This window comes from Rhipicephalus microplus, chromosome 9 (genome assembly GCF_043290135.1).
Source record: "Rhipicephalus microplus isolate Deutch F79 chromosome 9, USDA_Rmic, whole genome shotgun sequence".
Taxonomy (NCBI): Eukaryota; Metazoa; Arthropoda; class Arachnida; order Ixodida; family Ixodidae; genus Rhipicephalus; species Rhipicephalus microplus.
The window spans coordinates 114292950-114307584 of NC_134708.1; the positions used below are offsets into that span (position 1 = coordinate 114292950).

At 44.1% G+C, this 14635-nt stretch overlaps 1 protein-coding gene across 4 annotated transcripts in view; it reads right to left on the reverse strand.

Moving 5' to 3' along the window:
- LOC119163083 (atlastin-3) overlaps positions 1-14635 on the reverse strand; it is a 211358-nt gene that overhangs the window by 113575 nt on the left and 83148 nt on the right. For all 4 annotated transcript variants that reach the window (XM_075874259.1, XM_075874258.1, XM_037415019.2 and 1 more), the window contains 3 exons: positions 4064-4228; positions 2927-2983; positions 2704-2775 (listed from right to left, as the gene is read on the reverse strand). In XM_075874259.1, the coding sequence (XP_075730374.1) occupies positions 2704-2775; positions 2927-2983; positions 4064-4228 (294 nt within the window). The remainder of the gene's footprint in view (positions 1-2703; positions 2776-2926; positions 2984-4063; positions 4229-14635) is intronic.

Sequence of the window (14635 nt, forward strand, 5' to 3'; positions counted from 1 at the left end):
ACTCTATTCTCGTTCGTACAGTCCTTGCGATCATGAAAGTATTCACGGAGGCGGAGATTACGCGCAAAGTTATCGAGGTCTTGGTACAGTTCAAATTCATTGAATTTACCGGATGATGGACAAAAGGTCAAGCCTCTCGACAAAAGTTGAAGCTGAGCGGGTGTGAGTGTTGTGTTTGACAGACAGATTTTTTACTTTCTTTCTTTTCTTTCTTTTTTCGTCTTTTTTCTCTCTTTTTTTTCCTTCTTCCAGTTCCCTCTCACTCTCGCAAACGTCTTTCAAGGCGAGAGGGACGCGGCAGCAAGGAAGTTCATGTCAGTATAACTCATCCCCTGATGAAGGGAGGTCCCCTCCCGAAACTGTTTGGAAATAAATATATTTATCCTTGTTGACAACGCTCCCGTTGTGCCATATCCCATACCTTCACGAAGACTAACTGGCCCATTGAATTATTACTCCCACTATATATATATATATATATATATATATATATATATATATATATATATATATATATATATATATATATATATATATATATATATATATATATATATATATTGAACAGCGATGGCTTCAATATCCAAGATGCTAAGCTGCGGGACGCCATTCAAAATACTTTGCAACTGTGAAGCTTACTTGTTAATTATGGCGTATGGAGACCACGAACACAGGTAAAAATTTATTAGGTCAAGGACATGAACACGTAAACTATAGAGTTCCAATTTTGCGAAAAGAATGTTGTGATTAAAACAGTCAAAAGCTTTGCTGAAATGAACGAAGACACCATGAGGTAGAACCCGTGCTTCCAATTATTTATTATAAATTGTTTTGCAACAAACAGCACATGCTCCGTCGATCTGTTTTTGTGTGCAGTCATATTGATAGTCACGTAATATGGAATGTTTAAGAAATAAACCATTCAGAGGAACGCAGGTGAGTTTATCTAAACCCTAAGAAAAATATGGAATTATAGACAGTGACCTGTATTTTCTCAAAATATTTGCATCTTCTTTTTTATAAATAAAGCCACCCTGGCTAGTTGCACATCAACACAAAAATTGACATGTGGTAATTGTGGCATATATATGATTGTTATACATGACGCAATAATTTTGAGAACATATTTCACTCGCCGAATTAGAATATTGTGCGCACCAAGTCCACAGGTGCATTTCAGCTTTCTAGATGTCGAAAGAAACCTCTTTCATCCGTCGGTGCAAAAAATAGCGAGGGTATTACGATGTCGTCTACAAAACCAGAGACTCGAGCATTGAACTGACTGTGTATTACCTCCGAAAAAAACTTATTAAGTGAGTTAACAACATGCAACAAAGAATTTTAGACTTGCACCTTCGTCATTTGTAGACAGTGAAGAACAGCATTGCATTTTCTCATTCGATCCCTGCTTTTAAAAAGCATGTTGACCCTGACTGAGTAAAATCTTTAATACCTTCTTCGAAAATGCGAAAAAAGGAGGCCACGAGTGAAAGACGGCAAACACAAGATGCTAATAGTTCTCGCTATTCCGAATGTCAGGCATACTTGTTTCGTTACTAGCAAGCGTGCTGAATGTCCGTCTCAAATTCACAAAACATGGAGTGAGAACTACGCGAAAACTTTTGTGCCTTTCTTATTAAGTATCGTATACATACTTCCCTTGTCTTGCGGGATGATCTACATTGGGCAGACAGGATGGCACCTGACCACACGCTTTAGGAACACCAGAGCTTTTTGACTACAATCGTACACTTAGCCATACACTGCAGAGACCGCAAGAAAAACGTATGAAGGCTTTGTTCAAAAGTACCCGCGTGGTTTACAGGCCACAAGCTAGAACTGACAGGGAAATAACAAGGCCTTTTACATTAGCGAAGAAGATTTGCAAAAAATGAGATAGAATTCATTGAACGAATCATGTCAGCAGATGATTAGATGCTTGAAGTAACTGTCTGTTATCAGTCTTTAAGTGTGGTGCAAATAAAAAAACGGTTGTTAGGAGCATGTCCTCTTGAGTTTGTCGCCTGTATTTTCTGACCATATTTACGCACATTTTCAAGCAGTAACTCGGAACCAACTTGTCCAACTTTCAATCCTGCAAAGCCTCAATAAGCAGCCTCCTCAGAAGGCGTGCTTCACTGTATCCAGTGGGGTCTTTCTTCACAAAATCACTTTTGGAAACTTGAAATCAGACCAGAAAGAATTGAATCGTGATGAAAGCGTCCACATTAAGAAGCAGCTAACAAGTATTTTTTGTTGTGTTTAACATCTTTTAAAGTGGTAGGTGATGATAAAATATCAATTATTTTTTGGTAAAGATGAAGTGACTGGCATACGAGCTGCTGTTCGAAGAACACACGTGAAACATGTGTGAGATGTGAAGCATAACGTGAGTTATCAAAGCTTAGTAAATATAATTCTTACTACCGCTTTCCGGTGCTGATTTTCATGTAGCAAGTGTTTGTATAGTTTCTCCTACGTAAATATGTCAACCATATACAGTGATGAAAGAGAGTTTGAACTGATATATACCTTATTGAACTATATTTGTCCATTCAAAATGATGTAAAGTTCCTCTATCCGGGGATACAACTGGAATGTGTCAGAGTGACACTTTTTATAGGTCAACCAGAAAGTACGCTAAACCGAAACGAAAAATTGCGTCTTTTTCTGATCTAAGTATTACAGAAACGAATAACTCACTGTTAACATACTGGTTGTATAGAAGTCCAGAGCTTTGTCCAAGGCTGCGCGGCAGCTTGCGGCGTGGGTCACCTGGAGGCAGAAAAATATCTATTCAAACAATATATATTTGCACTCATAATTGCTGTTGTGCTCTTTGGCAAGCGGAAATTGTACAAATATTGTACAGGAGGGCTCTTCTGCCTCTATGTATTTTACGAGACCAAGGACAATGCACACTAACCTCAAGCATTGCTGATGGATCACGCAACAGACCTTTCTTGGTTGCGCTCACATAAACCTACAAAAATGAGTTAAGCAGAATCACCAGTTGGGCAAGTTGGCGGCCGTTCCTCGTAGAATAGATTTATGGCAACGGGTTAGAGACAGACAGAGAAGGGACAAAGCGGTGAACTCACTAATGAAATTTATTTGAAGAAAGATGTATAAGAAACAATGACTCATCAAAACTGTGTGCATGTGCGCATGTGTTGCAACACAACATGATTCGTGTCTTGTCTAACAAGTACTTATATTCTTCTTCTTCAAGCGGTAGATGGATTACTTATTCACTTGGTATTAGATCTAGTAAAAAAATAGTCCGTCTATTTCACGCTAACACTGATCAACATGTGTATATTCGATAGTTGTTTTCTGCAAATAGGGCCCACATCAGCAAGGTTAAGGGGAATAGCCAGAGGATGGCGCACCAGGCACGTTCCCCGCCCTTCTCACCGGAATTTTTTTTCACCACGGCCAAGAGAGCAGCAAATGGCCACTTTGAGGGGGTTGCTCTCCCCAAATCAAGGTGGTGCCACATCCCCCCCCCCTTCATTCCGAAAACATTTCTGACTACGCACCTAACATGATCTGCAATGAGCTGCCAAATGAGACGTGATTATGGCACCTGATAGCGGCGGCTCATGTGCTCGTAAGCGCACGTTTATGAACCACGCTGTTTGGCCTACGTATTCGCAGCCGCTAGACAGTCGAATGGCATAAACCAGGCAAGTAGCACAAGAAGCATATTTGTGGGCACGATGAGAGACCCGTTTGTTCACTCTGTCTGGCTGCTGAAACAACGGCCTATCCACCAAAGCACACACATTACCCACTTTATTACGTACTGAGAAGAACACGCTTTCGCCATACTGAGCACGAGCGTTTTTCAAGTCATGCGTGGTTCTATGTGTGTATGACATAGTTGTGATGTGTCATTGTTTTCTATATATCTTCTTTCTTTTTCCACATAAGTTTCAGTTGTGAGTTTAGCACTGTGCTCTTTTTCTGTCCGTCTCTAACCCGTTGCATCGTAAAATATTCTGCAACAAAAAATAAGTTAGCTTTGAAGCAGTGGTGTTAGAGGAAGAGCACAGCATACCTTAATGTAGGACATCAGCTCCTGACACGTTATTGTTCGGCCATTTATCTGCTTTGGCAGCAGATTATCTGGCTCTAATAGCAGCTGAACGAGGTCAGGAAGGTGCAGCTTGAATTTGCCACTAATGTCCATGAGGCGGCCTTCACACAGCCGCTCTTCGGCCACCTGAAAGAAAGGGAGAAGATTTTTTTTGAAAATAGCAATGAAACTTTCCGTCTTGTTTGAGCATGACTTTTGAAAAGCAAGAACATTGCATGCCCTTGCACTGTAGATGCGAGAAGACACTCAAGTTATCAGGAGGAGCTGCCGGTAAAGGTGTTATGAGCAGCTATTCTCAGTTACTCGCGAGAACACGCAGGTTCCCTTATGCATGCGCCAAAGACGGCTCCAAAGTGAAAGCCATATTCTTTTAACAGCGGAGCTGCTTAAGCGGAGAATCAATAAGTAACATTCTATCATTATGTACTAGCACGTGCTTTATTCATCCTCTTATTCCTCCTAGTCCACTTAATGTCCGGCTTCGGTCACAGAACACTCGTCCCACAATGTCCAGCAGATAGTTACGATAACGGCGATTTTCGACATATCGAATGCAGAGAAAGCGAGGGTAAGCAAGATTCTAGGAAAAAGAAACAAAACAACAACAAATACACAATGCCTAGAGAGTAAGAAGAAGAGAGAAAGCATTAAATCGAACGAACAACTGTAAAAATACCAAGAGGCTGATTCATTTGTAGTACGAATCGATGCAAGACAAATGGGCTATGCGGCTTCACAGAAGTAGTTACGGTTTGTTGTATATTCAAATACGAGAGCTTGTGCAATGTCTTTTGGTGTCTCGCAGCTGGCAGCATTGTTTGGCGTATATGTACACACGTTCGTACCTAGCGGCACACCTTGGCCGCGGCGACTGATGCCCATGAATCACGATTTAACTGTTGTGGTAGCTGAAGTTGTTAATATAAAAGAACACAGCATATTGTGAAGTTCTCACAAAGATGGAACCAACACTTACCAAACACTGGTACTCGTCAAGCACTTCAAAGTGTAGTGAATGAAACAGAAAAACAGCTCGGCGTGCGCAATGGCAAACTGTGCTACCTGGGACGCCACCAGCTTCGCCCTCTAGACGCCCGCTGCCATGGGTTTCGAGCGAGCACCGTGTGATGGTGCTATAATCTGCGCCACCGTTGCAGTGCTGTATATTCTACCTTTAGGTAGCACCATAGGTAGCAGAGTTGGCCTATTCAAGGTAAACCATGTTGAGCTTCGTCACTATGCGCGAAAGCCACTCTCTGTCGACGTAGAAGCTGCGCTTGCTGAGCATTGGGAGATTGTTTTTTTTTAAGCGATAGTCTTTCTCGGGGACTTTAATGCAAAAATTTTGGTCTGTCTGTCTGTAAAATTTTGGTCCGTCTGTCTGTAAAATGTTGGTCCGTCTGTCTGTAAAATGTTGGTCCGTCTGTCTGTAAAATTTTGGTCCGTTTGTCTGTCCGTCCGTCTGTTCTTCTGTCCGTCCGTCCGTCCATCTATCTGTCCGTCCGTCCGTCCGTCTGTCTGTCTTACTGTCTGTCTGTCATGTCTGTCTGTCTGTATATTTGTCTGTTTGTCCACCGTAACGATATCCCAAACGGCCGCAAACGGCCAACCCTATCCGCAGCGCCCACCAATATTTCTCAAGTCTGAGCGATCATACTTGTGCGATCGTCAATTAAAAATTGGCCCTGTATTTGCATTTATTCTGCAAATGTCGTCGAAAAACGATGGTCTTGCATGTAGAGAGAGTGAAAACATTTACTTGATGTTCTGCGCAAGAAAATCGGTAAATTATAGTCTGCAGGCACTGCGTTAGAGTGCCTCGAGCGTGCAGTGGGGGCGAACGAGCGCATCAAGTCACCTCACACATAAGACATGAGCGCCATCTGGCAGTTTTCTTCGAAAACAAAGCGCATGGCTCTGAGACAGGTGTGCGCGCCCATCTCAAATGTGATAAGGTGTAAAACGCAAGGCGACGGGTAGGTGCCACCACCATCTCGTTTTAGCAAAGCGTTGGAAACACTCTCCTTTTCGTGCAAGTGTTTTCATGGTCAGCGCAGCGTGATATGCGCTACGGTCCTTAAAATTACTTACGTGTGCAGTTTCCAGTAAAAGGCGCTGATGCAGAATATATACGTGTTGTTATGCTGCCCCATAAATGCGCAATAATTGATTTTAATCGACAATTGCACAAGTATGAACACTGAAACTTAAGCAACATAGGTGGGCATTGCGGATGGGGTCGGCCGTTTCAAGTACCCGATGCTGTTAAGAGTAGACAAACGGACAAATGTACGGACAGACAGACAGACAGACAGACAGACAGACGAAAATTTTTGCGTCGAAGGTTCCCAAGAAAGACGTCTTCAAAAATTGGTCCAGAATCTCCATGTTACAGTGCAAATGTCATCGAAAGACAATAGTCTCGTGTCTGGAGAAAGTAAACAAAACGTTTAGTTGCTGTTGTGCGCAAGGAAATTGGTGAGTGGTATTTTGCAGGCTCTGCGTTAGAGTGCCTCGAGCGTGCAGCGAAGGTGAATGAGCGCATCGAGGCACGTTAGACACGGGCGTCATCTGGAAGTTATCTTCGAAAACGAAGGAAGGCGTGCGCGCTTGCGAAGAAAGACGCGCATTTGTGTAGAAGAAAGGGTGACAAGGTGTAGAACGCAAAGCGACGGGCAGGCGCCACTACCGTGTCGTCTTAGCAAAGCGTTGGAAACACGTGCCTTTTTGAGCATCGCGTTGCACTGTCAGCGCCGCGTGATAAACGCTACGGTCCTTAGAATTGTGTTTGCCTTGTCTAGTATAAAGGCACACATACAAGGCATCAACGTGTTGTAAAGGTGTCTGAAATACATGAAACAATTGCTTTTTGATCGACGATCGCACAAGTATGAACATTTTTGCATTGGTATTAACACCTCCTTTTTTAAGATATTTGCAGAGCGTGGGCATGTCTCACGTGTGACGTGACTATATGCGCTCGTTCACGTCCGCTACACGCTCGAGGTGCTGTAACGCAATGCTTCCAGAGTACCATTCAGCGCTTTTTTTAGCAGAACATCAAATAAACGTTTTGTTCGCTCTCTACAGATGCAAGAGTATCGTCTTTCGACGAAATTAGTAGTGTAGCGTGCAGATATAATGAATTTTTTTCTATTTTGCTTTCGTTTAAATTTTTCTGTATTCGCGAAGTTAGATCAATTGGTTAGCTCATGTTTAAGAGTCTCGAATTCGCGCTGATGCTCCTACTACCTGTTGCGCCAATTAGTGCTAGTGAAAAAAACACAGGTTAAATAATTGGATCCTCGAACTTTCATTTAACAACGTGCCAGAATATTATCGTATCTTTTCGTCGTGTTTGGCTCACTTACGGTAGCTGTGAAAAGTGGATAAATCATAGTCTAGAATGTGTCAGCCATTCGGGGTTGATTGCAATACGGATGTGTATTTGGCGTGCATGCATACGCAATTATGGCTCGAAAATCTGAAAGGTGTAAATGTCCGATTCAAAGAGCTGTTGCGTTTAACATTGCTCGTGCTTAAGACATAAAGGTGAATGCAATTGAGGTAACGAGATTGAGCAGCTACATGGACACTTCAACACTGTTGTTGCGCTCTTCTTTTTCTTCTTTGCACTGCTAGTAAAAGCATATTGCTTGGATCATGTGCACGGGCCGCGTATGTTTGTTTGTCTCTTTGTCTCTTTTTTTTTCCTGGCGCTACCCACCATGAGGGATAGGCCATGAAACGAACGATGTCTTGATTTTATGCTGATGCTAGTGCAGCAGCTGCAAGTTTCTTCTTTTTTTATTCGAACAATTCTAGTGAATCTTTCTTGTAATATTGCACGCCTCATGAGGCATTTTAGACGGGTTGTGTGCATGGGTTGGAAAAAGTTGCGTAGCTCACTCAGGCTCAGTCTTTAAATTTAATTTGCTTCTTAGGTAATAATGCTCACGCGAACTTTCAGACTCGGCCTTAGGGCTTGATCCGAGTCTGGGTAAGTCCGAGTGAGTGGACTGATGCCTGAATTCACCTACCTATGTTTCTACGTGTCAAGCAGCCGACACACGTTGACTAAGGTCATGTGTATTTCGCATTTCTTTCGCCTATAACGTTAACTGGAATACATTAAATTCTGCAGCTGTTGTAGTCCATATTTTGCTTTCTTGCCTGTTTAAGGCATTACAATCTTTCGCTCCGTGTAAACGCCTGCGCCAAAGGAAGCGATTACCAAGCGATTGAGCAGCAACAAAGCGCCTTTAGTGTTCTATTATTAACTGACATTATCAAAGCCCCACATTCCCAAAGAAGTTGCAGTCCACATTTTATCACTTATCACAAGTAATCGCTGCAGATTCTTGAGCCACTGGCGTTGATGTTTGGTAGATGATTTTGCCCATGGCACCACCTTGCCACTTCCACTAAGGAATGGCACCACCTGGCATAACACCACCTTGCCACTTCCACCACCTTGCCACTTCCACTCTGTCTGTATGTTCGTTGCGCAACATCCCGTCATGTAGCAAAGAAGCTGCCGATGTGTGGTGTGACATCGGTGCGATTGCAGGGTAAGGTAAAATGTGTTAGGTGACCGAAATTATCAGGAAGCCCTCGCAACGGAGGCTTTTTTTGAACAGCAATTGAACGTTGAAACAGAAAAGCAACCATTGGTTCTGCACTTCATCGAGTAATAAACCTGAGTTCACACGTATCTGAAAAAAAAAAAAACTGAAGTGAAGAAACAGCTGCGAGAATAAATTTCGATGTCGGCATCTCCGATTGTGATTGAGAAAGCATGATCTTGTGCGTGACAAAAAACCCAAGAAATCTGCCAATAAAAGAAATATTAAAGAAATTCAATGCGAGTACGAATCAATCCGAGACTCTCTGGGTGGCAAGCAGGTGTTCTATCACAGAGGCATGCCAATGTTCGAACCTTATTCGTACAAAAAATTCACAGCGTATCGGTGGAGGGAACGATGATGAGTGGAGTAAAGTTTCGGAGGTTTTTATCTGAAACTATAAACCCTTCACATGCCTGTCTGCCTGCCATCCTGTCCGTCCGTCCGTCTGTCCGTCCGTCCGTCTGTCCGTCTGTCTGTCTGTCCGTCCGTCTGTCTGTCCGTCCGTCTGTCTGTCCGTCTGTCCGTCCGTCTGTCTGTCCGTCTGTCCGTCTGTCCGCCTGTCCGCCTGTCCGTCCGTCCGTCTGTCCGTCTGTCCGTCTGTCTGTCTGCCATCCTGTCTGTCTGTCTGTCTGTCTGTCTGTCTGTCTGTCTGTTCGTTCGTCCATTCATCTATGGACGAACGAGTCACGAACTAGGGAATCAAGAACTAGGTGGTCACGTTGAAGATTAGTACAGACCCATGGCTTTAGGAGCTTTGCTCCTAAAACATTATGAATGTCATGTAGTAGAAGTTCAAATCGACATTGTGTAAAAAAGCGAGGCCATCAATTTAATGTTCACACTTCTTTTGTTGATGTAGTAGAATAAGTCTTTTTAACTCACGCAATATTATGTAGTACAGTCGTAAAACTGTGCCAGGCGTAAAAACATATGAAATGCACAAGTGGCTGAAAAGCGTGCCCTTTAAAGAGCGCTCAAACATGTGTTCGCGTATTGCCTTACGTACGCGTAGAGGGCTCTTCGTCGACTGGAGTAGTTGGCACTTAACGATTGTGCTTTCAGTCAACATTCTACAATAGTATCAATAGCCCAGTGTTGCCCAGTCATTTGTTCTCTCACGACATAGTCGAGATCAAGAGAGTGATTTGAACAAGGCCCGGTTACGCTATAGCGGTCTTCTCTTAAAGGCGAAGATCAAGCATCGTCTAAGTTTTCGAATTGCTCTGTTTGTAGCTGCTGTGTGATGATTTCATGCAATATATGCGTAATATTCAACGGCGCCACCTCTGCCATATCGCTAATCGCTGCCACGTGTTATAATATTATAAGAATGTTAATATTCTAAGGGTAATTTTCATTTGCAGAACAATATGAACTCTCGGATAACGTGCAAGGCTGGAGAGAAAATTTATTGACGATTGTCTATCTGCTAGCCGGTCAACGCAGGGCGAAAAAGACCAAAAGATAAATGCTTAAGCTAGTCGAGCTTTTTAAAGCAGCTTTTATTTTGGCCTCTGCCACTGTGTAATCTCGTTTGCCAAAAAAATATATTGAGTAAATGAACAAATGAACAAGTTGTGTAAAGTGAGTGATTCGTGCGGTCGTCGCTGTTGGAGAATGGCGCGAAGCAAGTCCGCGTAGATAAATGCGCTTCTCCTCGACACACTTCATCCATGACATGCAATAAACGGCGTTTACATGCAATAAACTACGCCATGTCAAGAAGAGAGCAAAAAGTTACGTGAGAATGCAGCGCACAGAGCAACACACTTACCCTGCGAGAACGCGCTCAGTAATAGGTGGAGGAAGGGACAGAGAGCAAGACAAATTATGGCGACGAGCAGGACGCCCCGCCTGCCGAAGATTTCAAGATAAACGCGCACTCACGTGACACGTGACAGCTTCAAGGTCATTGACTACGGGAGCAGTCGTCTAGAATGCTGCGTCGTCAACACCGCAAAAATACTCGGGAAGAAAACGGAAGAAGACGCCGTATGTGCCAACTACAAGCAGAACATTCGAGTGGCCAGTACACCGTGGAGGACCACGCCGAAAAATACAAAACCATGGCTCAACTGAAGATTAGGGACAAGAAATTCCAAGCCTACGCGTACGAGTTGACTCCTCAAGATACTTATAATTTAAGGTGTATTCACACGAGAAAACGGAGGAGGAATTTTCGCAGCGGACGGAGCATCACTTGACGTGTGTGTCATCGAAACGTGCTGTCCTCGCATCATCCACTCTCTTTCGCTCGCGGTAGGCATGGAAATGTTCCGTTGCTATTTCGATCCCTCCGTTTGATAATCGTCTGCCCTCGATCGAGAAGATTCAGCGTCAAATATGTCAACATTAGTCAGATTGACGTTAGTAGGAAGCAAGCTGCCGGCTTACAATTCACATGTTTCAGTTTTGCGGCCACTACCAAGTGTGTTTCGTGTGACAGTGGAAGAGGCGAATGGATTTTGCCGGTTTTGGTGGCGGATTAGCGGTTTTGCTTCACAGCGCGTGGCCTGCATGACCACATAAGCGCACTGCATAATCATATGAGTCAAGAGTATACACAAGGATTCCGCGAGCGTAGCCGCGGCTGTGTGCATGCGACGCCTCCGCTGCTGTGCCGGATCAAACTAATCACGTGACTATTCAGTGCGCGGAGCAGCGAGATTTGCCTCCCTTGTGTCAATCTAGTTTAAAGGGGGATCTGAGGAGAAACGCACGAGGTATGTGTCTCAAGAGAGATAGTAGAGATGCTAGTAACAACGAAAAATCCGACGGTCCTCATAACCAAACAACGGCAAATACCACGCACGTGATCGTTCTGTTTCGATGGGCATCACGTTGCAAGTTACGTGACATACGGAAGAGCGCTGATCATGTCACTCTACCACAAAAAAAATAAACGTATGCTGCCAGTGTGGACGCCTTGGTCACAAAGCTGACGTCTGCCTGAGACCGAAGGGCATAGTATGCAGATGATGCGGTACTGAGAACCCGCCGCCGGACCAGGAGTGCGAAGCGAAGAGCCAGTTGTGCGGCAAAGGCCGCCCTACGGCGGATCGCCATAGCAAGGTCCGATAGAAAGTATCGTACCTGGTAGAATGACGCCACTGGGAACAAGCCCGACGAGAGGAAGGAGAAGCAATGTACTAAGACACGGAAGCGACGGCACTGTACAAGCAAGGATGAGTGGACTCGATAACACAATCGTAACATCAGACGCGGGACGCATCCAGACCGGAAGGTTTCTTCAAGCTTCAAACACAAGACAAAAGCAGCTCTACGTTCACTATGACCACATCTAAGTTGAGATCCAGATCAAGTTCCAAATCGAGGTCTAGATTCAAGATCAGCAATACCGGGTCTCCCCAAGCAGAAGGGGAGGAGGACATCAAAGCCCATAAGGACCGAGCAGCGTCAGTGACACAGCGAGACCCTTTCTGGTGAGCTGGGCTAACGCGGCTTCTGGGGCGCGCGCGAAGGCAGAGGCTGCGCTTCAAAGTTAAGGCTAAAGCACGAGAGAGCGAATTGGCGCCGATGAGTCAAATCAATGTTGCATTTATGAATGAGATAAGAAAACTCAAAGAAAATAACCTTCTGATATTTTGGAGGGTTACACGCAACGAGCAAACTTTACAAGTTATAACGGAAGAAAAAGGCGCAGCAATGAATGGAGAGGTAGATGCCCTCACGCCGATTAAACTTAAACCCTAGAACACTCAGAATAAAAGCTGGGTGAAGAAACACAAATCAGTGGGAACGCCACAAGAAGAACAGGAGGAATGGACAAACACCATGGAAGCGAAAATAGAAAAGATGGAAAAAAATATCAAACTAAGCTCGAACAACAAGAAGTTAGATTTGAGGTAAACATGGAGGCGAAAATCGAGGTGCTGGGCGAAACGATATAGCAGGCAGAAAATGGTGGCTGATTTCGACGCCAAGCTAGCAATATTAGGAACGCATACAAGAGCCCGGTAAAGACCTCTTTCAAGCCGTACTCTAGGACCTCGGTGCCCACTGAAGGATCGGGGAGCCTGCAACGCCGCCATGGGCAGATGAAATAGCTACACGATTCATCAATGAAATTGTCGAAGCTACAACCCAAAACGATACATTTTGCAAGAACATCTTAAGGACACGAGTGCCCCGGATGTTAAAATAGTGTAAAAAATGCACGGGCTGGCAAAATAGTCGGGATATAAGTTGTTCGGAAGTGCTGAAGGAGAGACAAATGTATTAGCAACGTTGGTTAAGCGAAATCACGCGGTGTTGCAACAAGACACGGAAGTTAAGACAAAAAATCACATTCTTCTCAAACTCATACTCATGTGGAAAACAGAAAACAGTCTTTTTGTATTGAGTATATACAGCAGTCCTAAATGCAGAAAGCATGAATTCCGCATGCTGTTTCGTAAACCACTTGCTATAGCTGGCAACCAGGCGCTAATGATTGGAGAAGACTTCAACGCCCTGCACAGTGCATGGGGATACAGGATCGGAACCCAGAAAGGCAGGAACTTGTGGTTGGACAAACAGGAGGAGGGCATGACGCTTGTGATCGATCCGTTCATTCCTACAAGAACAGGTACTAGCGTTTGCGCGGATACCACTCCAGATTTGACGTTCACCAAAAACATACTGGACACGCAGTAGACCAATACGCAACATGACTTGGGAAGCGATCATTTTATATTTGAAATGATAGTGAGGGCAGGGCACCTGAAGGCAAAATGCAGGCAACTTGAACTTGCCGGCTGGGACAAGTTCAGGAAGATTAGAGACCAGCCCAACGAAACGATACAGAGTATTAGGAATGCAAATAAAAGTTAAAAAGAGACGTGGCGGTAGCTACGCAAGTGGTGCCACCAGAAGCGCAGCTAGAGAGTGCAGTCAATAACCTTCTCCACGTGTGAGAAGCTAAGGAAGCGTTACAGCGAAGGTAGAATAAACAAAAACACAACTTAACACTTCATAGAAGAATAGCTAAATTCAACAGGGATATAGAGCAAGCAGCTGTGCAGTCAACAGTGGGAGGAAAAATGCAGTGGCATGGACAACCAGTTAGAAATGGCGAAAACTTGGGACGACCTTAGACATTTGTTAAACCTGGATGGCAACAAGTTGGTAGGAAAGCACAATGTTACTCGGTTAATACAAACGTATCAAGGTACAGAGCAGGACTTTCTCAATGAAATCAAGAGAACTTACACCTCTCAAGCACTTCCCGCTACACACCCTGATTACACAAGGCTGCCAAATAATGGTATAGACAACGAGATCAGTGAGGCAGAAGTGAGGGCCGCCTTGCAGAAACTCAATACTAAATCAGAACCCGAGTTATACGGCATAACAAACAGAACGCTACGTAATTTGGATGATGAGTTCATAACTGAGTTAACTGAATTCATTAAGAAATTATTTAAGGTAGGACAGATTCCGCAACAACAACAGATGACAAAATTGTGGTAGTACCCAAGCCTGGCAAGTGACTGCCAATTGCGAACTGGAGACCCATATTCCTGACACCTCGCGTGGAGAAACTCATGGAGCACACAATTCTGGAGAGGATATGTACCTACCTCGAGGACCGGGACGCACTTCCACTCACAATACTAGGATTCAGCAGGAACCTCTTAACGTAGGACGCCATGCTACACTTGAAACATCAGATGATCTGGGAACATCTACAAAGGCCATTTTATAGTTAGACCTCAAGAAGGCCTTTGACAGTGTAACACATGCGATGGTGCCAGAAAGGGTAAACGATTTAGGACTCAAACTACGGATGTACAATTACGTGCGTAATTTTATGACGGGAAAGAAGGAAAAGATCAAGATAGGGGACCTAGTTTCGGAGGATATTGGGATTGACAGTGCGGGTACACCGCCAATCTCGGCATTA